The sequence below is a fragment of the Raphanus sativus genome, chromosome 4 (assembly GCF_000801105.2).
Source record: "Raphanus sativus cultivar WK10039 chromosome 4, ASM80110v3, whole genome shotgun sequence".
Taxonomy (NCBI): Eukaryota; Viridiplantae; Streptophyta; class Magnoliopsida; order Brassicales; family Brassicaceae; genus Raphanus; species Raphanus sativus.
The window spans coordinates 3,659,179-3,684,129 of NC_079514.1; the positions used below are offsets into that span (position 1 = coordinate 3,659,179).

The window sequence follows — 24,951 nt, forward strand, 5'->3', positions numbered from 1 at the left end:
CAAAACTTAAGTCGACGAAAGAAACAAGTCTAGTCTCATCTCAGGTTTCAAAATAAGTAAACAAAACATGAATCCAGAGAACTCACCTCTACGTGTTTCCGTGTTGGAACAACTTGTGCAATTCGTTATCATACTAATCATGCATTGCAAACAGAAAGTTAATAGTTCCAATTTCGTTCTAGTCCAAAGAGTAGTAAACAAGCACAAGCCAAACACAACATAGTGCATATTTATGTAACACGATAAAGTTAGTAACTAGCGTTAATCGTAGCTGAAAGACCAGATCGTGTGTCTTGACTATTCTTCTTCTTCAGTTCTATCTGCTGCAACTTCAAGAAACATGTGTCCTGGTTTCCCATCCATGGAATGGTTTTCCTTATTATCGCTTCGTCGTGATCAGTGATCACACGCTCATCTTGACGATTCACCATTATACTTGTAAAACGTTTTTTGGCCATCAACTTCTCATGGGCGTCTGCTTGTGAGATCGATGATATGACCTATTCAATTATATATATGGGAAACACAAAGATAAATCTAGAAGATTAAAACGAAGAAGAATCTGAAAAGATAGAAAATTATTTTTTTCTCTAATATATGATCTCATGTTAGTTTAGGAAATTAGGTTATATCATTTACACTATCATAACCACGATCTAACCTAATTTTATAATTTAATATAGAATAATATATTAAAGGTAAATGGTAATTTTCTATTCATTTTTCTTCTTGACCTTTTTGATTTTTTAGATTCATATCGATCTTCTTTATCTTTTTTTTTTGTGTGTTTCACAATTTTGATATGTAGATGTCATTAGTCACTACAACCACCTTCTCGACCTCCAAGGGGGGGAGGGGGGGGGGGGGGTGTGGGGGGAGCAGAGCAGCCAACACCTGCAAAAGAAAAGGTTATTTTCTTTTGGCAGAGAATAGTTGCAATCTCAAAGACCTATACTACACTCAATAATGCTTTTGAGTAGAAAGCAATTTAGGTGAATAGAAAACAATGTAACCAAAGTTCTAACAAAAGAAGATAATCTCAAAGAAGAAAGAAGTACTCAATTGCACTAATGAATCCTTGGATTATGTTGGGTAGACAAGTACCCATGAATCCTTCCTCCTCGTATACCTCCCATCATATTATCATATTAATTACACTTATGCCCTCTTTCCGCCGTTTCTGACCGTTACTAAAGCCGTTTGAAAAACTTCTTTCACCCCCACTCTTCCAACAAACCATTAGCAAATTATCCACACCCTCTGTACTATAACTTCTCCATCAACTCCGGCTCCACGGTAAGCTCGAATCTCTCTTCCCGTTGCCACACTGAAAGGTCAAGTGAGTTAACATCGAGTTGGTTATCAATATTCTTAAAGAAAAAAAAATAAGAACAATAGAGAAACCTGGAAGCGTGGAGGGTTAGTGAACACGCCAAACTTGGCTCCTGTGATGCTACAATCATACACTAATCTCCCTATATCCTTCAGTAGATGATCCGCTGCATTGTAATTCAATGACCGTTGCTCCAGACTGCCCAATTCTAATCTCCAAGACAAACAATCACACCTTTCCCACTCCAAGATGTTAAAGAATCAATGTTTCTCTTTAGTTCTCAAACTTGTCCCTCTATATCCTCCTCCTTCATGATATTCATCAACCCAACTTGTGAAAACTGAAACTTGATAAAAATGAGTTTGCTTTAAATCATCTGGAACTTCTTCTCTCTCAATTGTACACATGAGTTTTGCAACAACCTGAAACATATATAAGTAGTTAAGTCCATCTAAAAACTTCTACAAAAATTACGTTTTATCCATTGTGTTTTGAATCTTTTCGACACCTGCACTTAATTAACCATTTTGATGTTGTCTTTCAGGTTATCCTAAGATTATTAGTTTATGAGTATTAGGACCGTTTATCGTGGCCCATCGGCAAAGGATATGTGGAGTAGGGGCGTGGCTGAGCAGACTCTATAAGATAGAGAGCTGCGCAGCATAACAGATATGATCCCATAACTCAGCTGTTGGTCTACTAGACTGGCTGATATGAGGAAAAATGCAGATGTCAACCCGTGTGGAGCAAACCAGAAAATTATCATTTCCACAATATTTCGTTAACACAAACACATGTAAACTTGTAAATTGGGAATATCCAAACGGGCTAATATCATAATGCATTTCTATCTGGGTCGAACTCAAAATGTATATGTTCGTGTCTATCTGGGCCGAACTCAAAATGTATACATTCGTGCCTCCTATGGCCTAATATATATCTTGTGGTTTTGGTGATAGAGGATGTGATCGTAGTTAATGTATGTGATGTCCACGATCATATTTATTTATACAATACTAAATTCAAAGCAATCAAACTTTAAATTTTTCATTTAATTTACAGTTCTTCAAATAACTTTACAATTCTTCAAATAGTGTTCAGCATAGTCAAATATTCAAAGTAATTTTTAGGTTTTCAATAAATTTACAGTAATAAAATCTAAAACCACAACAAAAAATCTAAAAAGTTTTTTTTCTATAGTAAAAATTTTAAAACTACAATCATTACCAATCGGACCCAAAAAATCTGGATTTTTATTTAATTTATTTACTTCTCACTTTTTCTTTGTCGTATTTGTCATTTGGTTTAATAGTATAGATTTAGGTCGTGAAAGTTGGTTTAACCGAAATCTCTACTGAATATATTAACTTTAAAATTATTTTTAAAGATAAGCTGCAATTATTTGTTTGTCAACATTAGCTGCAATTGTAATAAACATTACATAATTTTATGGCTAGTTTTAGCTCCACGTCGATGCTTTATATTCTAGAAGTCTGTCATCTCATTTATGAGAATCTAAATAAGTTGGAAGTGGAAGTGTTCACTTTACAAAATAAATATTATTAGAATCCTACAATACTGTGAATGATTAGTTGTCATTTACACCTAATGTCATTAATTATGAATGTTCCATAGATAATAGCCAAGGTTCTTAATAGTATTCGTTTACTATCTACTACATTCATAAAATAAGGTTTTCTAAAGTTTTCACATTTATTAAAGATATAATAAATATTTAAATTTATTTAATTATTAAAAATATAATAAATATTTAAAATTTAATTTACTACTATTTTTCATACACTTTCCAATAACTATTTACCAATAAAATTTAATCAATTTGAATATTCACAATTAATATTTTTCAAAAATATAAAAAATACCTTAAAATATATAAAATCTATTTTTATGGAACAAGAATAAAATCTAAAATATTACTTTTGGGAACAGAGGGAATAATAGTTAACCAAATTTTCCATTCATTGATGCACATAAAATTGAATGTTCAGAAGTTTGAATGAATTCTTAATCAAAACCATACCCAGGTCCTGCCACAATATAATGTTCATACATGTGTTTGTCAGTTCTTGTTTACAGATGTAAACAACCATACCCAGGTCCTGCCACAACCATACTCAGGTCCTGACAAAAAAAATTGTTTACAGATGTAAACAGTTTTTTTGTCAACATCTGTAAACAATTTAGTTAATTCAAATTTTGATTTACGTGTTTTTTTTGGGAGACAGATAAATTACTGCTCAAATTCTCAACATTTTTTTGGTTATAAAGAAAAAAATAAGAGAAAAAGTAGACAATATTTAGTTACGGTTTTGTCTTTATATTATCAAGTCGCATGTGGCTTAGATAGTCCAGAAAAAGGCGTCTCTTTTCCCTAAGTTGTATTCTGTAGTGTTTGTGTGGTTGAAAACTTTTATTGAAGTTGATAAATCTTGTGTAAATGTTTAAGGTGGTTAATGGAAAGTAAGTTGTTGAGCCAAAAAAGAAAAAAAAAAACAACAAACACAACCATAAAAAAGGCTCAGCTAATCAGCTTGGTATACAATAGTTCTGGAGAAAGTGAGAGCAACCCAGTTTCAACTAGTCAAAGGCAAACAATTACGACAAGAAGAGAACCTTGTTTTGTATCCAAGTTGTTATAGAGCTAACATAGTTTACTGTTTTCTAGCCAATATGTCGTTTCGGAATCATGAATTTGCCGAATGTGTGTGTTAACATTTACAATATAAAAACTTAAAATATTATATAACTCAAATAACGGCTACACTCGACCGACCAAGTCAACACAGATAATATCGAACGAGCTAAACATTTTCCTCGTGGGAAATAAACGGGTTTGAGTGTGGACATGTACGTGTTTGTGCTCGTCAGCTTCAGATTTCATTTGTCAAAATTCAAAAAGAAAACTACCACCCAATTCTCCACGGTCATGTGATTTAAATTATTTAAACAAACTATGAAATATATACATAATCCACTATAATAAAATTACAGATGCAATTCCAAAATATATATCAAAGCTTAAGCAAAAAAAAAGAATCGAAATATAGTATATTACAACGGGTTATCTGTTTAATGATTAGGAGGTTTTGTGTCTGAAGATCTGTACAATTTTTAGACGGAGGCAAAAGTATGTTAAATTAATCTGTTTTAGAATAGTAGACTTTTTCAATAGAATCGAACTTCAATAAAAAAAAAAAACAATTTCACGTTGGCGATATGTATATTTTTTTTTTTGAGAAACATTCTAGCGATATACCTTAAATTTATAGTTGTACTATTTTGTAAGAAACCCCATATATGACTCGCTTTTTAAGACCATGATTATCCCTGATACTCAAAATGGGTATCTTATTTATTTTTTAATAATATTAGTAGTTAATGTGAGAATAAGAGACTTATATAAGATACACGAATTTTTAGATCCTCCAATGCAAGTCTCTTATTTTGGGGTTCTTAAAAAAATTTAAATAAAAATAAAATTTATTTATTATACAAAACATTATAAAAGAAAACATTTAAAACATAGATTTAAATTTTGTATAAAATTTATTTATTATACAAAACACTGTTGCTTACAGTTACCATGCTCCCTCTCTTCACCCACTCTAATCTTCGGGTTTGCCGCAAAGTAAGCGGCAATTCTTTTCCAAAAAAAATCAGAACGTTGCTCATTAGCTACTAAGGGATCTTTTGACGTGTTTAGCCAAGCGCTGATGAGCACTATGTCATCTGTATGCGTCCATGTTCTTCGTTCTTTACGCTCTGAAGGAGTGTCACCAACGTTTGGATGCTCTTGGCTTCCCTGAGTGCCAAACACAGTATCTTCTCCTAACTCAAACACAATATCTTGTTGACTATTGAGAAGGTCAACAAGAGACGTGTTATAATCCATAACGAAGAGAAAGAAGAGATGTGTTTAAAATATGATAACGAAGAGAAGAATGAGAAGACAGAAGAGATGAACAGAGATGAGCAATGTTTGAAGGATGATAAAGAAGAGAAGGAGGTCCCGTGTTTAATAAAAGGAAGTGAAGAGCAACCATAAAGACAAGACAAATATCTAAAACATTCATCACAACCATACGGACTTAACATTTATCTAAAACACTCAACACAACATCTACATCGATTCCTATCCATTTATTACCAGCTTCAACCACAATCTTTTTCTAACCAGAACATTAATTCCCTAAATTCAATAATTTATTATACTCAACCAGCATCATTTATTATCGAGGACAAAGGAAGAGATGCAATAAAAGCTTTGAGAATTTTGTTACCTTCTTAGGGTCATTGCTTTGTCTCAGGGATAGAGGACAAAGGAAGATGAGTGATCATCTCCTGATAGGCGCATTCGTCTCTCTCCGTAAGTTGGATTACTCCATCCAAAACCAACACTTTTCCCATATGTCGCAGACTAAATAAACCAAAGGGAACAACTCATAATTGAAAAAATTATACATATAAAACAGAGCAAAGGTCATTGCTTTGTTGTTGTTGGTGTTACCTAGAAAACAATAACATCTTGGTAATCTGACTTCCCTTGAAACAAAACTTTATCAACCTTCAAAGAGTGTGCCTCTCCTGCAATCCCAAAAAAAAAAACATCAGCTTTTTTTAATCAAAAAGGAGATATCTTTATGATAAACAAGAACGAGAAACTGATCTGGCCACATGGGACTCATCTCAGAGAACCACCCGGGAATCACAGAGGAGAAACAAGCAGGCTCCTTTGTCTGCTCTTCGTTAGCAGCCGGAGCCGAGTGATCCGTCTCCATGGAAGCGACATCGGCGGTGGAGTTATCATCCTCTTCTTCTCTCGGTCGCTTCAAATCGGTGACGGAGACTTCTTTGGTTCGGAGTAGAGAAGGAGAGGAACCACGAGACGATTTGCTTGACTTCGTCGACGAGATGAAACTGATCTTTGCTCCCCTTTTTCTCCTTCCAAATGACCTACAGTACGACGCGTGGCAAACAACATCCGTATTTTGTGTCGCTTAATTAAGATACGTCTTAAGTGATAATTGCCATTTTTTATTTTCTTTAATTGCTCATTTATTCTGATACCCAATATAACATACAGCGATAATCATGGTCTAAGTGAAAGAGAAAGGTACCAGTGTGGCAGTGTCTCTAATTGCCCAAGAAAAAACAGTGTCTCTTGTTTTTTTGGGGCAAGATAAATCATCTTTAGATCTCCGAATTGAACGGCCAAGATCGCATATTAATTCAGGAGATCCTATTCCTACATATCCCACGTGCCTGAAACCTGTACCATCTCACTTTCTCTATCGGAGTCTTTTGTCTATAAAAGCCTCTCGGCCCACACTTATTTGGAGACAGTACACTCGAAAGACAGAGAAAAGAGCAAAAGAAACCTTCCGTTTCAAGAAAGCATCGTTTTTGCTTTTTTTTTTCTGTGTGTTCAAAAATGGAAAATCTTGAAGATGAGTACAAGAATTATTGGGAAACCACAATGTTCTTCCAGAATCAAGAACTCGAATTCGACAGGTACTTTTAGAACATAGCAGTATCTTTTTCTTTTTTTTTTGTTGTTTTTTTGGTCATTATACATTAAATGAGTTGTTTAAATGATTTAGTTGGCCGTTGGAAGAAGCGTTCTCGGGTTCCGGCGACTCGAGTTCGCCGGACGGAGCAGCAACTTCTCCGGCGTCTTCAAAGAACGTTGTCTCAGAGAGGAACCGACGGCAAAGCTTAACCAGAGACTCTTCGCTCTCCGATCAGTCGTTCCCAACATAACCAAGGTGTGATTCATTCCATTAATGGCTCTCGTATTAATTCAACTGTCTCTTTTTTTATTTTTTTTTTATTTAAATCAAATAATTTAATGATAAGTTTCGTCACCAGCAATATTTTCTTGGGTCAATACAAATTAAATAATGTAGTGAACTTTTCTCTTCTTTCTTTTATAGGAAACATAACCGTTGACATATTCAATACAATTAAACCAGATCATGATCCTCTACAACCGTATCAACCGAAACTAAATATGATTTCGTAAGGGCATATGTATCCATGGATATCTCAAAGTGTCTATTAAGAACAAATAATAATAAAAAATTATAAAAAATAAGAGAGAAAATGAAAAAATCTCTCATATAATTTTTCTGATACAGATTTTGAAAAGTTAATCTATGTATAAAGTTTGTGTTGAAAAACCAAGAGAGTTTCTCAACCAAATGGCCTAAGACATGATGAGTATCTTGTTATTAAAAATAAAAGAAAAAATTAAATTAGAAAAGAAAGAACAACACAAATTTCTAAACTTCAAAGTTTAAAGAACTCTGTTAAAAGTTTAAAACTTTATTTCCCCAACTGTTATTTTTGTACGTGTGGAAATTTTAAACAAAATTCAATTTAATTGAGAAATTATGTAAAATTTATTAACTTTACTCTACAATGTATTTTTTTATTGTTTGAAATATGAATAAGTGCATGGATAATGATGTTTTATATAGAAAATTTGAAATCTGTGTGTACATGTTTTAAACGACAACTAGATTTTGACCCGCGCTTTCAAAGCGCGGGTTTATATTTGGTGAAAATTTATATAATCACATTTATATAATCCGTCTTGTATATGCATTATATAACCCGTCTCATATATGTGTTTTATATCCGGGTTTATATTCGGTTAAAACTATATTGTACATGTATTTTTAGGTTTTTAATTTTGAATTAGATATTTTAATATAAATCAATATAACAGTTTTATAGTTTTGATCGGTGTTTGAACCCGACTCGGACTTGCGGTTGAACGAATTACCGGTTTGTAACCCGGTATTTTAATATTGTGATTTTTTCTAATGATAAGACAAATTCGGTGATCATAAGTTGGAAATTTGTTAAAATATATTTATATTTTTCAAAATCGTTCTAAATGATAATGATTGTTGTCAAAATTAATATTTTAGAATTAGAAACCGGTGGTTAATAACAGTATCAACATGGAAATAATCGATGCAGTATCAAACAAAGAAATAATCGCAGGCCGAAATTAAATTAGGAAACCAGTGATTAATGACAAATCAAAAATAGTTAAGAAGAAATTAGCGTAGAATGTCAAATATCCTTAATGAATACAAAGGAAAGGTTCTTTGGTAGGGTAAAAAGAGTAAAAATCCAAAAAAATGCTTGTACTTTAATAGTATAGATTAATATGAAACAAAGAGAGTATTATTATATATGTTTGACCAATAATATTTAGATATACTTCATCTGTTTCATGGTAAGTGTTGTTTTACACTTCTGCACACGGATTAAAAATCATTTAATTTTGTTATTTTCAATATAAAAACGTCGTTACCATATACCTATTCATATTCAACCAATAGAAAAGTAAAACGGAGAATAAAGTCAATAATTCTACATTGAAATGCTAAAACAACATTATTTTGCAACAAATTTTTTTTTTCTACAAAAACACTTATATAAAAGAGAGAGAGTATATAATTATTTTTAAGATCAATGCACTTTACAATTAATTTTAGGTTAAACTAATTAAAATTTTAAGTGACACTCTTCGTGGAACAAAAAATTGTTAGAATAACACTCGTATGAATAGAGATAATATTTTGTATACTGTACTTGTAATGTGATTGATCAGATTTGAGTTTACTTAAATTATGTTTTTTTTTATCGTTGTATACACAGTTGGACAAGGCATCTATCGTCAAAGATTCGATTGACTATATGCAAAAACTTATTGATCAAGAGAAAAGATTAGAAGCAGAGATCAGAGAGCTGGAATCACAATCATATTGGTAGAAAATCCTACAAGAGATTACGATTGCATCAATAATAATTTCATGGAAAATCAGCAGCAAGATCCCTCATACAATAATGTAACCAGATCAAAGAAGTTCAGGCAGATGGATTATACTTCTGGTCATCAATTGCTAGAGTACATAATCAATCCCTCATTGAAGTTCTCGAGTAAGTATAGTATGCATCTTTGTTATGTTTTTGTTTTGTATATTTAGAAATAGTAAATTTGACTTTCATAAAATGAAAAGATGAACGTGACGTGGATGGGAGAGAGGACAGTGGTGGTATGCATAACATGTAGCAAGAGGAGAGAGAAACAATGTTGCAGCTTTGTAAGGTGTTGGAGTCTTTGAATCTCAACATTGTCACTACTAACTTCTCTTCCTTCTCCTCTCGTCTCTCCACCACTTTGTTCCTCCAGGTAACTTTCTCTCTGTCTCTATCTCTTTCTTTTTTTTTACATTTTCAGATGTGTATATTTGGTGGGTTTTCTAAATTTCGTGTGAATTAGCACAATTAGTGAAACATATATCATTGTTTGAGGTTAAAGTTTGAACTCTACACAACGGGATTACATTTTAAAAAATGTCTTGTTTTGGTTCAATACGCTTATTTTGCAGTGATCGAATTAAGTTGTATTTTTTATCAAAATATACTTATATAATCAGTTAAGAACAGTCTATGAAAATATTCAAATGTTAATTAGCTATATAACTAGCTGATGGCACTTGAGGACTTTAAAATTCACCGACCAAGAAAAACATAGTTGTCCATTTTTTCGGTCACAAAACTATTCAGACTTAAGTTTCAAAAAAAAAAAAAAACTATTCAGACTTTTAGATATTAGTAGATATATATATATATATATATATATATTATATATATATATATTTATTTATTTATTTAATTTATACAAAATTTAGAATCATAATATATTTTTCGTTTTGGTAATTTGGGAGAAAAAAATGTCTCCTGACGGCACGTAGACAAGTCCTTTCAATCAATCAATCAATTATGTGAATAAAACATATGACTAAATAGTCTAAAAATGCTTTAGTAAAAGTGGATTCAGCATTGTTCGTTCTTATTGATTAGTACAAAAGAAAAATTGTTAAAAGTTAAACAATCCAAACTAGCTTTTTGGAAATCCCTATCAAATTCAAAGGTAAAACTTTAGACGGACCCATTTAATTACCACTTTGTTCACACATGTCTCCGTTAAGTGGCCCTTAAATCACACTATTGTACCTTTAAGTATCAACTATTTAACAATCTTGATTAAGTATTTCATATCATAATCAATAAACTAATGCTTCAATTATTGAGGTGGCCTCGAGCCCATCACTTCTTTTTGAATTTTTCATTGACTTTTTTTTCCTGGGGGTTAGATTCTCTCAAAAGCTTACCTTAATCAAATTTGTGTGTGAAAGTCATAAGTGCATCGTGTCGCTTAACGCGTCGTCGAAAACTTACACCAGCAACTGAAAAACGTGGCTATTTATACGCTACGCTTTTACATTTGTCGCTTTCTAAAACATTTGTCTCTTTCCTCTTACTGTTTCGCACGTGAGCTTTCCCACATTTTTTTTGCCAACTAAAATTTTTATTATCAAGGACAAACCCAAAAACAGAACAAATCCAAACCGATACAAAAGCCACAAAGCCCAACTACATAAAACAAAGCCCGACATAAGAGCATTGAAAACATGGACCTATCCCAAACCATAAACCAAAACGGTATACATCAACCACGCATTTGGTATCTTTGCGTAACCGCCCACATGTCCAAACCATCCACCGTTCGAGACACGCGTTTCCTTTTCACCATATCGGAGGTCAGACGCCGGAGAAACTTACGTTCACCGCTCCCCCGCACCGCACGAGATCCAAATCAGAGAATCAACATCTTCGCCATCTTTACCGATGGAACTCACCTCCAATGATTGTATTGAAGGTATAGGATTTCATCGGTGCCCTAATTCTGGAGAAAACACCGCTAATCATACAACGCTTCATTGGACCACTTCAACGGCATGCATCTGCAACACATCCATCTTCATCTCCCCACCACTTCAATCGGATAGCCTCACTCGATAGAAATCGAGAGCTCATCCAGGACCCGAGTCAACAAGACTCTCTAGAACAAACACTTACCGCCGACCATCATCCCCAGAAGAGAAACGATGATGCTAGAGTCAAAGCCGGACGGCTTCTGACAGATAAAAACGCCGCCTGAGTAAAAAAACTATCGGGAAAACTCGAACCGTGCTAAACAAAAAGTGAAAAAAGAAAACATGAAAAACGCAAGCCGGACCGACAAACCCATCCGTCGACCGAAATCGATAGACACAGCGAAGTTACTTTTTGAGAGAGGTCAGAGGATTTGTTTTAAGAGAGAAGTTGTGTTACTATAGCTCGAGCTTTCCCACATTACACCTTACATTAATTTTTCAACAACTAAAAATAGTAGATGGTAGAAAAACATAATAATAGCCAGCTTTTTTTGGGTAGAATATTCACTTGTGTAACTCCCAAATATGTCAATTTTTTTTTGACAAACCCAAATATGTCAATTTTTTCATGTGTTTTAACTTCAAAGATGATTTCGGATATGTCTAATGTAACGTATAACATTATTATTTATTTATTTTACAAAGCTATAATATATATGGTCCATAAGGTCCTAGTAATATCCCCTTTGTTATCGTTCTTTTTTTAGAAAAAAAGTTATCATTCTTTCTTGACAAAAAATTATATAAAAAAGAAAACCAAATTATGGGGTGTTTTAGTCTATAAACTCTTGTATTTTGGGTTTTGGTACTTCTTATATATGTTTGCTACATCTAGTTGAAAAAAATGTTGTAGGTTGAAAAAACAATTGCTACAAATATGAATATTTCCTGAATAAAATGAATATCATAATATTGTGTTGTGTTCTCCCACATTTATAACATTTTAGCTTTAATAATATAATCAGACGCTAAAAATACAGTAATGTAGACTATTGAGAAATGAAGAGTTGGTGAAATTACTCCAATCATTTTTCCTAAAAAGTGGATCATCTCATTTTCCGACCTGTCTTTATCTGTCGTTTTCAAAGCATATAATACAGTCATTCACCTTTTTGTTTCCACGGAAAATAATTATACTATTACGATTACTTATGCTTGTAGTATAGTACAGTATGTTTTATAGTTTTCTTTATCGAATTATTTTGAAGATTAAATTATAATAGTCAACTCATATGGAGATTTTCTGTAAAAGCATAAACATCCTAAATTTAATAACCTAAACTGAGTTTGGACTTCCAAATTTCTATTAGAGGAAATCTATATTGTATTAGTATGATGGTTATTTATTTTAAATCTTTAAAAATTATATTTAAGATTTAACTGGATATTAAATTATAATGTTGAATATTGCAGGTGGGTGAAGAAGAGAGGAGTACATTAGAAACAAAGATACAAACGGCAATCGCAGCTTATAATGATCCAAGTTGTCTTAACAACTTCTAATTTATTTTCTTCGTACTAAAACCTGTTCTTTCATGCAATAATATTTGTGAAGAGGTATTGTTTGTACGATGATACTATTGTAATGGTGTTTATTCGAGGTTTAATTCGCAATTCAAACCAAGCAACTAGATCAAACACACATAAATAAAAAGATTGGTGCGAGGAAGACAATGTAGAAAGCTACGAGCATTGGCTTTGGATGAAATTAAGTTACAAAAAAAAAAAAAAAGATGTGAGACAACCAGCTTTAACTATAAACAACGTCTTTGATCAGAGCATCAGCCCTAAAATGATCAAAGACGTTCTACTTCGGCTGTATCTCCTCCACTGATAATTACACCAGAGAGTTATTGGGAAGAGAAGTGGAGAGTTCTTACCGCTGAGGAAGAGAAGAAGAGTCCTTCAACACCACAGAAGAGAAAGGCATCATGGTTCAGGTGGAAATGACCTTTTAGAGCAGAGTATGATGCTACACATAGCACTAAGACAGAAATCAAAGGTAATGTAACATCTGTCACACGTTAACTTGCTGGAAGATCACAGGGACAGCTAGCCTTTGTCTTGATCCATCTTGGTTGAACAAAAAGGTGACAGCAGCGAGCTAGAGTATTAGGAAAATGTCAAGCTGAAAGGCGATCTCGAATCTCCGTACAACAACTTGCCTTTGATGTGCAGGCTGTTGCTGTTGCTGACCCTGCCTCCCTTGGTTCTCTCCCCCAGCCTCGGCCTCATTACTTGGTCTAGTTATAAACCAAATTAAGTATAAAAACTACATCAAGCCCACAAGAAAAGACACAATATTAAACCTCTAGGTTTAAGACGCCGAAGCTAAAATTGTGTTTCTTCTCCTTTCTTTCTGATCAATTCTCGCCCAGGAGATGAGTTCCTCCAATTATATTCGGACACGTCACCTCATATTATTTAATCTTGAACACAAACTCCTTGTCTTTTCAAAATAACTAATTTTCACCTAGTTATTTGTTTTTGGCTTTTTGTTTTGGTACTAAAACAGAGAATCTGACTACAATTCAAATTGAATAATTGGTTTGGTTTAACCCAGAAGGAGTGGGACAGTACGATAACAATTTATGCATTGATGTCTGCGCACACCATTTACCAAATTTGATATTGATAACGTTGACATAATAATTAACATGTGCTCCCAAATTTGGATGATACTTACGTTCATGGCAGTGATGACATGATTGTTAAAGCAATTGTATAATTCATTTACATCGAGGTATTCTAATGGGCCTACGAATGGATGGATGAGTTTGTGACATGTGAAGCAGATAAGATGGAGGAAAATAAAGGCTAATTAATTTCCACGTATTTCTCAAAACAAATTCCATGTAAAACTTTTCTTAACCAATTTTATAAAAGACAAGACTTGGGTTCAACTCCTATGGTGAACCTTTAAATTCACCAGCTCCCTAATAACCAACTAAAGTGCCAACTAGATTAATGATCAAAATAGAAAGAACACACAAAATGGAAAAATCTAATAAAGAGGGTAACTTAATTATATATCATCGCCACCGTAACGAGAGAAGTTAAATGGAGAAGCGATACGATGGATAACAACGGAAGGAGAGACAAACAAATCTGGCTCCGAGACAAGAACACCATCGAGTGTGAGACCCGAAGCCGAGTTGTTGGTTACAACGATGGAGTTTCCAGAGAGAAGAGTTGGGATGCGAGAGAGAGGCTCCATGACGCTTATGTTGTGGAAGTGAAGCAGTTGTGGGACGATGTGGTAAGCAGCTACGAGCGGTGAAGTGGCGTTGATTCCTTCGACGGATGTTTTGGGAAGGAAGAGTGTTGAAGTGAGAACTTGACCGTGTATCTCGTCGTTTGTTGCGAGGAAAGCTTCGCTCCAATCTTCGAAACTCCCCCCGGAGATCATTGCGTCTATGATTTTGATTACGAGTTTGTTTTGATCGAATGCAAGCGAAGTGGAGGATGTAGTGGTGATGATGAGGAGAAGGAGAAGAGGGAGGTGTTTGTTGCTTGCCATGAAAGAAAGTGGAAGAAACCCTAAGTTTCTTTTAGGTCAAGAAAATATGGTGAATGAAGATTGTTGGAGTGTTTGAGGTTTTATTTTAATTTATTTATGCATAGAAGAATAAGATGGGCATTTTAATGTTAGTAGTAGTTGGATCATGTAAACTAGTTTTGTAGTTGGGCAATGCAAAAGCTGTAGTATGTTTTCAAGTGCATTTTACATGAGTCATGGCTGATATGAATTTACAATTTTGAGATTTTAATTCTTCACAAAATATAGCAATATGAATAGATATGATGAATCTGCATTGGTGTTGAATATTATTAACGATGGGTGATGGTTGCAAGAGGATATACTAATCATCCGGTAGTGATAATAGTGATTTAAATATAACACTTAAAGAGTTAAGACTATTCTGAATCCATCTGTAGTGAAACTCTATTATATAGAGCTAACTCTAGAACATGATTACAGTATATAATAAATTTGTTATAGTTTGTAGAAAAATTGCTATTTCACTTTTATTTATAATAAAATAAAATAAAATAGCTGGTGATTTTTGCTCGAATGATATAATTTAACATTCATTTTTATAAAAGGTCTTTTTGCTCGAATGTATAACATTCCTATTGAAAAAAAGTTGGAAATGCTCTAATAATAAACAATTGTCTCCGGTTTATCATTCATAACCGAACAAACCAGTACCTAACAATCAGTTTACATTACAACCGAGCTAACCGGACAAACGGACAAAACAAAACGAACAAACCAGTAAAATTAGCAAGTAGTAAAACCGAATAAAACCAAAACAAAAACCAAACCGAAACTCATTCAGTTTATTGTCAGCTTGTCTCTCTCGATCCCCAATTCGTGGATTAGGGTTAACTCTTTTTTTCTTACATATCTCTCCCTACTCGTGAGCGCAAACCAACGAATCGAGATCGAAAATGGCGATGAGGAGAGTATACAGCGAGATCAAAGGCAAGAAGGTGAAGGAGCTTCCTTCCTATATTAAATCGTCGTTTTCAACTCAGTCCGTGAAGACGTATGTGAAGAAAGGTCTCGATAACTACAACGACAAATACATCCAGACCAGCTCCGTCCAACCTCTCCTCCACATCTGCTTCGGAGGCATGGCTTTCTCTTACCTCGTCGCTCTCCCTAACGAGCGTCGCCATCTCGAGCACCAGCAGCATGCCAAGGAGCACGGTGGCCATTGATCTCCAGGTTCTGTTTTGATTAATGAGTAATAATCGTTTTGTCTGTGAAAGAATAGATTTTTAGAGTCAAAGTTTGATTTTTTTTTTTTAATTTATAAGAAAATGTTTCAGTTGATTGCTTTGATTATAAAAGGTTTCATCTTTTGTTCTGATTGAGATGTGCTAATGTTGATGATTATTGATTAGTTTAGGTTCTTTGGGCAGTTCTGTAATGAACGGTTGATCTCTTTTTTTTGTTTGGTTGTTAGATGGTTGGATGGATGTGGAGTGATAACTATGATGGTCTCGTTGATAATCTTTATTTTATTTATGTATTGAAATTGTTTAACATATTATCAGTTTTGTAATGATGAATGGGGAGCTCTCTTGGTTTTGTTTATGAATATGCAGATGTTGGTTTCTGCGATGGTGTGACGGCTGAAGATCATGTCTTTGTTATTTCTTATTTTCCTGAATCTCCTTGATTGATATTATTGTCGATCAAAAGGAAAACCTTTTTTTTTTCTTTTCAAAACTGAAGCTTGATGATATTGATGAATAATGAAACTGTTGTTTCTTTTATCGTAATATAAGCTGTGGATTCAGCATTTCGTTTTAAGTGTTTCGGTTTGATCTATTTGATAGTTGGGAACACAAGTATGCATTGTCTTGGCTTGTCCTCTGCGGCTCTGCCCATCTTCTTCTATTCTAGTTGATAGAGAGTTAGTCATCTGAGCATGGGCCTAAGGTGTGCTTACTCTATGTAGAATTCATCTATTTGGAGAGCAAGTCTGTTAGAATGACTTAAGCCCAAGCCCGAACTTACTCATCTATTCTAAAAGTTACATTTAGTCGACATCACTTTTGGGAGTATTATCATAATTCATAACATGGTGATTATCATTCTGATATATCTTCACGAGAAAGCCAAATCATCTTTTCACCTTTCTCATTCTACTATACATCACGATAGTTCCGTCGTTTATGAACAGAGTCGAGACGATTTTTCATTGTTGCCTTCTAGCATTAGTCATTTTCAAGCAAATTATACGCGATACTTTAGTTCGGTTGTATAAACAAATGTGGGTAACTGGGTATAGATATAGATAGATGAAATAAATACTAAATTAAATAGCATTTTTGTCGTTACACCTAATTCAACATAATCAATAAATGTTACGTAGACTCACGAAAAGTTAGCTGTCACGATTTCGCACACTGCAAATTGATTCTGCCCCTTTTGACCGAAAGGTAGTTCAAAGTTTCTTTTGATGATCATCAACAACAAGGTGCTCCATAATCAAATGGCAAAATATAATAGAACAAAGAATTTCCTTTAAAAAAAAGAAGTTATTTAGCAATTTGTATTATTGTATATACAATTTGTTTGGCAGGACCAACAGACGTAACAATCAAGAATTTTTTTTCTAAACAAAAGAATTTTGGTTTACCAAAAAAGTAAGAAAAGTTCAAAATATAGCAAATGTAATAACCATGTTGTTTTGTCACTGCAATATTTATCTTTATTTTTTAGTAAAAAAATATTTTTTTTCTTTTCTTCGTTTATGAATGAGAAACGACTAAATTGGCATATCACGTATCTCGCACACAAAATTTGAAGGCCGATGGCTTAGCACGCAGTGCTAGGAAACAAACGTCCTTTGTTGTTCACATGGATGCAGAGCTACAGTTTTGGTTTACAGAGTCTGTTTGAGTCTGTAAAAGTCGATGACAAAAAAAAAAATTGGCATATCACACACATGCATAAAATTAAACACATTACTAATCTACCAATCATTTGCTGATTCAAGTATATGAGTGATGCAAATGATTTGCAAATAACTAATAAATACAATACTTTTATACAACTAGAGGGTTTCATTTAAAACTCAAATTAATCCTAACAATCAATCAATAGTTTTCATTGCTACTTCAAATTTGTACACGATAGATATTTTTTGTTTGTTTCATCTATAATCAATAACATCTGATACCATCGACGTAAAAGAGACATGTTATATCTCTATTACCTTTTGCTAATGCCGGTGAAAATACAAATTAAGTTCAGCTTATATTGGTACTTAAATAACATGCATAAGTTCTTGAAACATGTTGACAAACAAAGAGAGTTAGACTAATAAATAGTTAAATTATCAAATACTGTGTGAAGTTTATTTTGGTTGGTGCAAGAGAACTTAGAGAAGGAATCTAAATTTGATCAAAAAAAAAAGAGAAGGAATCTAAATTTTGGACAAGAAGAAAGGTCACATGACACATGATGTGTTTCAACTAAACGACATAGCACTCACATGTGCCCTTTGGATGCTTAACTTTATACGACCACGTATATCTTCAACTTACTTAACTACATTACAAATACTTTCACATTCACAGATGGAAGCTTAGAACTTAATTAGTCAAATAACATATGATTATTTAAACCATTAGTCCAAATTCTCAGTTGAGTCTCTTACAAAGTATCTACCATTTTCTCTTCATAATTATGGCACAGGACCATAATGGAGTAAAAATCTTCAAGATAATCCAAAAAAAAAAGAAACACAATCGAGTGCTATCGAACTGTATTCATAATAATGCTTTTGGAGGGAAAACGCGTTATGTGATTGATGAATTCTAATCAAACATCATTAACATTTACTTTATGTCTCTCTAGATAAATTAATGATCCCTTTTTATAACGTTTTCTACTTTTCTTTACGGATCATCAATTACCAAGTCAAACTCTCTTTTGACATCCCCTTCCTTGGACTTTTCTTTTCTAACCTTTTTTGCTACATCTATCTTATTAAAGCTGAAGTACAATTTCGGTGTGTTTGGATACTTGAATAAGAGTATTAAAAAAATTTGGTGTGTTTGGAAATATAGATTGTAGTCTTTTTAAAAAAAATAATTTTGTTTGGAAACAAAGATAGTAGTATTAAACAGAAAAAATAATCTATCTTATTAAAGCTGAAGTACAATTTCGGTGTGTTTGGATACTTGGATAAGAGTATTAAAAAAATTTGGTATGTTTGGAAACATAGATTGTAGTCTTTTTAAAAAATTTAATTTTGTTTGGAAACAAAGATAGTAGTATTAAACAGAAAAAATAATGGGTTTAAATTATTAAGTCCATTATAAAAGAATGTTATCAATATATATAAAAAATACAATACAAAGTCCAATTTGAAATATCAACTCAAATTATGATTTTTATATTTCATATTAAGTTTTTAAAGTATAATATATGTAATTATTTATATGATGATACATATTAAATACTATTAATTATATGATTACTTATATGATGGTACATAAAAAATACGATTAATTATATGATGAAATTATACGATATATAATAATGACTAAGGATGGGTTTTCAGACATCCATACGGGTTTGATTCTGATCGGTTTGCGTTTCAGGTTTTCGAGGTCAAATATTTCAGTCCTATTAGGATGTTTCTAAATTTTTGTTTGAATTTGATTCGGATCTTTGCGGGTTTGGTTTGGGTTTGGATAACCTATTTAAATTATTTTTAAAGTTTTAAATCACTATATATTTTAAATTTCTCAAAATCTATAAATAAAGTAATATATTACCTATAAAATTAAATAACATATGTCAGAATACCTAAGCTTAACATATCAATTGGTTTGATTTAAAATTTTGGATACGAAATCAATAATTATTTTAAGTATTTTTGGTGATTTGAGTATACTTTAACTATTTCAGATATTTGTTTTTGACTATCTATATATATTTTCAAGTATTTTACACCAATTTAAAAGTATCATTCTTGATGTTTTATATACATTAAATATAAATATAATTAATATATAAGTATATAAATCTATTTTAAGATAAATTCAGGTACACAAATACTTCGGTTCGAATCCGATTCGGACTAACAAAATTTTGAATAATTCGAATATTTAATTAATTTATGTTCAGGTTTGGTACTATATTTACGGATTGGTATCAGTTCTGTTCTTCGGATTCATTTTGCCAAACCCTAATAATTATATGAAAAACAAATATCATCATATTTTTTAAAATATACATCCGCGAAGGTGCAAAGATCAAAGTCTATAATCATTTATTTTAACAACAAGCCAAATAAATATGTTGATTGAAGAGCGAATAAAACAAAACTAGAGAAATACATAGTTTACCAGAGACACTCTATGTGTCGAATTTATTATAAAGAAAATTTTGTTAAAATAAATAAATTCAATAATTACAAACAAATAATATATTTTATAAAAGTGAAAAATAATACCCGCGCTTTCGAAGCGCGGGTCAAAATCTAGTGTATGTTTTATTTCATAAGCAACATCACTAAAGATTTATATTAATTAAAAAAACATAAATATATATATATTTTTTTAAAAAGTTACAGATGTGAGAACTGCCATTTTCCACGGTTCGTTGTCTGCTTGAGATTGAAGAAAAGTAATTAAAAATTTAAGAGAGATTAATAAAAAAAATTAAACTGCTTGACATTGAAGAAAAAATAGTAATTAAAAATTATTAAAAATAAAAAGAACAAAAACCCTAAATCTCAAATTCCCCACACACACACACTCTCTCTCTTTCCATGTCTCACTGACAACTTCCCCCACTTATTTACATTGCAAAAGACTCTTTACAATCAATCAATCTCGTTCAGATTGTTATTTATCTATCTATCTGCACCACATCTGATGTAAGTACAGTGACTAAATTTGGAATCTTTGGCCGGTTTGATCTAAACCGTAAAAAATCTCACCGTTTCTACTTGATTCGTTCCGTGAATCAGAGAGTAAGTTCTTAAAGCTTCTCTCTTTTATCCTTTTTTTTTGGCTTTACTCAACCTTCAATTCAAGAGGATCCCTTGCTTGGAAGATTTGTGAAAGTGGCTTCATTACCTTTTCTTATCTAAACAGTTGCTCTGTTTTGGTAAATTTGTTGGGATTTTTACTAATCTACTACAGTATATAATGATGTCTTTCTGTCAAGTGGGACTCATCTGAGATAATCCCCAAAGTCTCTATCTTTGGAGTTAATTGAGAGTGGGCTTTCCTTCATGTGCGTGGTTGGTTCCTCTTAAAAGTTAAAGCGAAATCATCAGTTACATGTCAGATTCTCTGTTTCAAAGTTTTGTCCTTTATCAATCTGAAGATAGCAAAACTCTTTACTAAGCTCTGATAAGTGTGTGAGATTGGCTACTGATCAGTCTTATCTTTGAGTATTTATGTAGTGGTTGGTCTCTGTCCTGTTCATAGATATTTTGTTGTTGCAGGGAGATGCTAATGCTTTTTCTTTCTTTTTTTTGATACTGCAGATTAGTCTATAGCATAATAATTGAGCTGGTGCTTCTTTGGTTGGGAAGAAGAAATATGGATATGTGTTGTAAAGTTCTAGTCTTTTTCTCAATCTTGTACTCTGTGACGGCAGAGATTTACATTGTGACTATGGAAGGAGATCCAATCATTAGTTACAACGGTGGTGTTAATGGTTTTGAAGCTACTGCTGTCGAGTCTGATGAGAAAATCGATACCACTAGGTAGGTACCCTGTGGCCTTTTGTTCTCTCTCTTCTTTCAAGCACAATCTTATTCACAGCTGAGTAGAGAGGAAAGATTAGGCCCTATCATTGATGGATGTCACAATCTTATTGGCATCTTCTTTAATGGTTGCTTTGCTAGATTGATAATCTGTTCACCTCTCTGTTTGCAAGCAGTGAATTGGTGACTTCATATGGGCGTCACCTTGAGAGGAAACATGACATGCTTCTTGGAATGCTCTTCCAAGAAGGATCATACAAGAAGCTTTACAGCTACAAACACCTCATCAACGGATTCTCAGCTCATCTCTCCCCTGATCAGGTGAAAATACCAATCCAAAACTCTCTCTACTACTTTCGTTTTCAGTGTCTTGTTTGCTTACAACTATTCCTCTACATTAGTAGGCGGAGATGCTTCGTCGCTCTCCCGGTGTGAAATCTGTGAGCAGAGACTGGAAAGTGAGGAAGCTCACCACACACACGCCGCAGTTCTTGGGACTACCGACCGATGTCTGGCCGACAGGTGGCGGCTACGACAGAGCAGGGGAAGATATTGTGATTGGGTTTATAGACTCTGGGATTTTTCCTCATCACCCTAGCTTTGCCTCTCACCATACATCAGTTCCTTATGGTCCTCATCCTAGTTATAAAGGGAAGTGTGAGGATGATCCTCGTACTAAGCTTAGCTTCTGCAACGGGAAGATCATAGGAGCTCAGCATTTTGCTGAAGCTGCTAAAGCTGCTGGTGCTTTTAACCCTGATGTTGACTTTGCTTCACCAATGGATGGCGATGGACATGGAAGGTTCGTTACAAGAATAAGTTTTATAAAAACGCTTCTTAGAACTTTTATCTCATACTTCTTAGAAATGCTTTTCAGTCATACAGCAGCTATTGCAGCTGGGAATAATGGTGTTCCGGTGAGGATGCATGGTTATGAGTTTGGAAAAGCAAGTGGGATGGCTCCTCGTGCTAGGTAGATAGATGATTCCTCAACTGGTGGATTCAACTTCATCCTCTTTGCATGTCTTTAATAAGTTAAATGCTTTTTTTTTTGTTTTGTTTTAGGATTGCTGTTTACAAAGCTCTCTATAGGCTTTTTGGAGGGTTTGTATCTGATGTGGTTGCTGCCATTGATCAGGTAATAAGCAATAACTTAGCACCTTATGATGAGATGATGCTCCCTCTTGCTGCACTTGAGCAATGCTCCTTCTTATACATTGGTCATGAAGTTTCTCTCTAAACATAGTATGTTTTTTGTTGTTGTGAGCAGGCTGTTCATGATGGAGTTGATATATTGAGCCTCTCGGTTGGTCCAAACAGTCCTCCAACTACTACAAAGACAACCTTCTTAAACCCTTTCGATGCCACACTTCTTGGAGCCGTGAAAGCTGGTGTATTCGTTGCTCAAGCGGCTGGAAACGGAGGACCCTTTCCGAAAACTCTGGTCTCGTACAGCCCCTGGATAACTACTGTTGCTGCTGCAATCGATGACCGCAGATACAAGAACCATCTGACCCTCGGAAACGGAAAAATGCTTGCCGGAATAGGATTATCTCGTAAGTTTCTTCCTTTCTCTGCTCTGCTTTGTGGAACGTTCCTTTAATTATACATGTGTGTTGGTATGCAGCTTCTACTAGACCTCACCGTTCTTACAAGATGGTCTCAGCAAACGATGTTCTCCTTGGTTCTTCTGGTGTGAGATACAATCCGTCAGATTGCCAGAAGCCAGAGGTCTTGAATAAGAAGTTGGTTGAAGGAAACATTCTGCTTTGTGGGTATTCTTTTAACTTTGTTGCTGGCTCAGCTTCCATCAAGAAAGTTGCTGAGACTGCTAGGCATCTTGGAGCTGCTGGTTTTGTTCTTGTTGTTGAAAATGTTTCTCCAGGAACAAAGTTTGATCCTGTCCCTTCTGGCATTCCGGGGATTCTCATCACGGATGTCTCTAAGTCAATGGTAAATATAGTCTCTATGCCTCGGTTTTTGGTTCGGTTCTGGTTTGGTTTTTTCGGTTTCAGTTCTATAGATATAGAAACTATTCGGTTATTTACAAAATTCGGTTCGGTTTCAGTTCGGGTAACAATGTTAGGAACCGGCTAATATTATAAAATTTTGTGTCCAGACAGTTGGTTATATTTTCCCCAATTCGGTTCGGTTCAGTTTGGTTAACAATGTTAGGAACCGACTAATATTTATAAAATTTTGTGTTCAGACATTTATATTTTCCTCAACTTGGTATTGTTTTTTATTTTCTTTTGTAGGATTTGATTGATTACTACAATGTCACAACTTCAAGAGACTGGATGGGAAGGGTAAAGAGCTTTGAAGCTGAAGGAAGCATAGGAGACGGTCTGGAACCAATTCTCCACAAATCAGCACCTGAAGTGGCTCTGTTCTCAGCTCGAGGACCCAACACCAAAGATTTCAGCTTTCAGGATGCTGATCTCCTCAAACCAGACATTCTTGCTCCAGGCTCTCTGATCTGGTCTGCTTGGTCTCAGAATGGAACAGACGAGGCTAACTACGTCGGTAAGCATCTCCTCAGAATCATATACATTTTAAGTACACTCTTGTTTAGTTTTTTTTTGGCGTCTGAGCAGGTGAAGGATTTGCACTGATCTCTGGCACAAGCATGGCTGCACCGCACATCGCCGGTATAGCTGCATTGGTGAAACAGAAGCATCCTCAGTGGAGTCCAGCCGCCATCAAATCAGCTCTGATGACGACTTCGACGGTCATGGACAGAGCAGGGAGGCCTCTCCAAGCGCAGCAGTACTCTGAGACAGAGACGATGACGCTCGTCAAAGCAACTCCGTTCGATTACGGTAGCGGCCACGTCAATCCAAGCGCCGCTCTGGACCCTGGCCTCGTCTTCGACGCAGGTTACGAGGACTACTTAGGTTTCTTGTGCACCACGCCAGGTATCAACGCTCACGAGATAAGGAACTTCACCAACACTCCCTGCAACTACAGAATGAGACACCCTTCGAACTTCAACTCGCCGTCTATAGCCGTCTCTCATCTGGTGAGGACGCAGACGGTGACGAGGAGAGTGACGAATGTTGCGGAGGAGGAAGAGACGTACACGATCACATCGAGGATGGAGCCGTCTATTGCTATTGAAGTGAGTCCTCCTGCGATGACGCTTAGAGCGGGGGCTTCTAGAGAGTTCTCGGTGACTCTGACGGTGAGATCAGTGACCGGAGCTTATAGCTTCGGAGAGGTTACGTTGAAAGGAAGCCGTGGGCATAAAGTGAGTCTCCCAGTGGTTGCCTTGGGACAAAAGCGATGAAGAAAAGAATGTGATGTGAGGTTTTGTAATATTATTATTGTTATTTTTGTAATACGCAGTAATAATAATAAAAAAATATTAGTTTTGTCTGAGTAAAAAAGGAATAATACAGTTTGTATAATTAGTAATATTTGTTTGCTTTATAAGAACCTTGAGGAGATGATAGTAGTATAATTATATGATACTTTAGCTCTTTTTTCTACTAACCTTTCTACTTATGGTATTATATTTGTTTAGAAGCGTAGCGTGCAAGTA

The 24,951-nt window shown here is 34.3% G+C and overlaps 3 protein-coding genes, 1 long non-coding RNA gene and 1 pseudogene across 9 annotated transcripts; 3 read left to right on the forward strand and 2 right to left on the reverse strand.

Annotated features, from left to right (window-relative positions):
- Positions 1 to 147: 147 nt before the first annotated feature.
- Positions 148 to 6,345, reverse strand: LOC108853045 (uncharacterized). Of its 3 annotated transcripts, XR_008944978.1 has the most exons (6): positions 5,862 to 6,345; positions 5,635 to 5,771; positions 1,405 to 1,755; positions 1,105 to 1,327; positions 735 to 894; positions 148 to 500 (listed from the first exon to the last, which is right to left on the reverse strand). It is a non-coding gene; the product is annotated as an uncharacterized LOC108853045 (long non-coding RNA). The 3 variants fall into 3 exon arrangements; XR_008944977.1 differs by lacking the exons at positions 148 to 500; positions 735 to 894 and having other exon boundaries at positions 956 to 1,327; positions 5,862 to 6,336; XR_008944976.1 differs by lacking the exons at positions 148 to 500; positions 735 to 894; positions 1,105 to 1,327; positions 1,405 to 1,755 and adding an exon at positions 4,794 to 5,208 and having other exon boundaries at positions 5,862 to 6,314.
- Positions 6,346 to 6,705: 360 nt separating this feature from the next.
- Positions 6,706 to 12,778, forward strand: LOC108853801 (transcription factor bHLH27-like; annotated as a pseudogene).
- A 1,059-nt stretch (positions 12,779 to 13,837) lies between these two features.
- On the reverse strand, positions 13,838 to 14,920 carry LOC130510880 (uncharacterized). Its single transcript, XM_057007571.1, has one exon. The coding sequence runs from the start codon at positions 14,672 to 14,674 to the stop codon at positions 14,180 to 14,182; it is 495 nt and encodes a 164-aa protein (XP_056863551.1). The 5' UTR covers positions 14,675 to 14,920; the 3' UTR covers positions 13,838 to 14,179.
- A 591-nt stretch (positions 14,921 to 15,511) lies between these two features.
- On the forward strand, positions 15,512 to 16,480 carry LOC130511000 (uncharacterized). Its single transcript, XM_057007777.1, has 2 exons — positions 15,512 to 15,889; positions 16,273 to 16,480. Exon 1 carries the CDS (start codon positions 15,610 to 15,612, stop codon positions 15,880 to 15,882), a length of 273 nt encoding a protein of 90 aa, XP_056863757.1. The 5' UTR covers positions 15,512 to 15,609; the 3' UTR covers positions 15,883 to 15,889; positions 16,273 to 16,480.
- Positions 16,481 to 20,466: 3,986 nt separating this feature from the next.
- LOC108854450 (subtilisin-like protease SBT2.6) lies at positions 20,467 to 24,845 on the forward strand. 4 transcript variants are annotated; one of them, XM_018628016.2, is made up of 10 exons: positions 20,467 to 20,663; positions 21,186 to 21,407; positions 21,584 to 21,728; positions 21,812 to 22,209; positions 22,285 to 22,380; positions 22,473 to 22,545; positions 22,678 to 22,963; positions 23,035 to 23,360; positions 23,666 to 23,933; positions 24,005 to 24,845. In XM_018628016.2, exons 2-10 carry the CDS (start codon positions 21,241 to 21,243, stop codon positions 24,694 to 24,696), a joined length of 2,451 nt encoding a protein of 816 aa, XP_018483518.1. In that variant the 5' UTR covers positions 20,467 to 20,663; positions 21,186 to 21,240; the 3' UTR covers positions 24,697 to 24,845. The 4 variants fall into 4 exon arrangements, with proteins under 4 accessions (XP_018483518.1, XP_056865229.1, XP_018483517.1 ...); XM_057009249.1 differs by lacking the exon at positions 20,467 to 20,663 and adding an exon at positions 20,908 to 20,929; XM_018628015.2 differs by lacking the exon at positions 20,467 to 20,663 and adding an exon at positions 20,945 to 21,103.
- Positions 24,846 to 24,951: the final 106 nt, after the last annotated feature.

Coding starts and splice junctions, on each gene's coding strand:
- LOC108854450 (XM_018628016.2), top strand. CDS start 21,241: ATGGATATGTGTTGTAAAGTTCTAGTCTTTTTCTCAATCTTGTACTCT. Junction 21,408..21,583: donor GAGAAAATCGATACCACTAG/GTAGGTACCCTG, acceptor GTTTGCAAGCAG/TGAATTGGTGACTTCATATG. Junction 22,964..23,034: donor TGCCGGAATAGGATTATCTC/GTAAGTTTCTTC, acceptor GTTGGTATGCAG/CTTCTACTAGACCTCACCGT.
- LOC130510880 (XM_057007571.1), bottom strand. CDS start 14,674: ATGGCAAGCAACAAACACCTCCCTCTTCTCCTTCTCCTCATCATCACC.
- LOC130511000 (XM_057007777.1), top strand. CDS start 15,610: ATGGCGATGAGGAGAGTATACAGCGAGATCAAAGGCAAGAAGGTGAAG.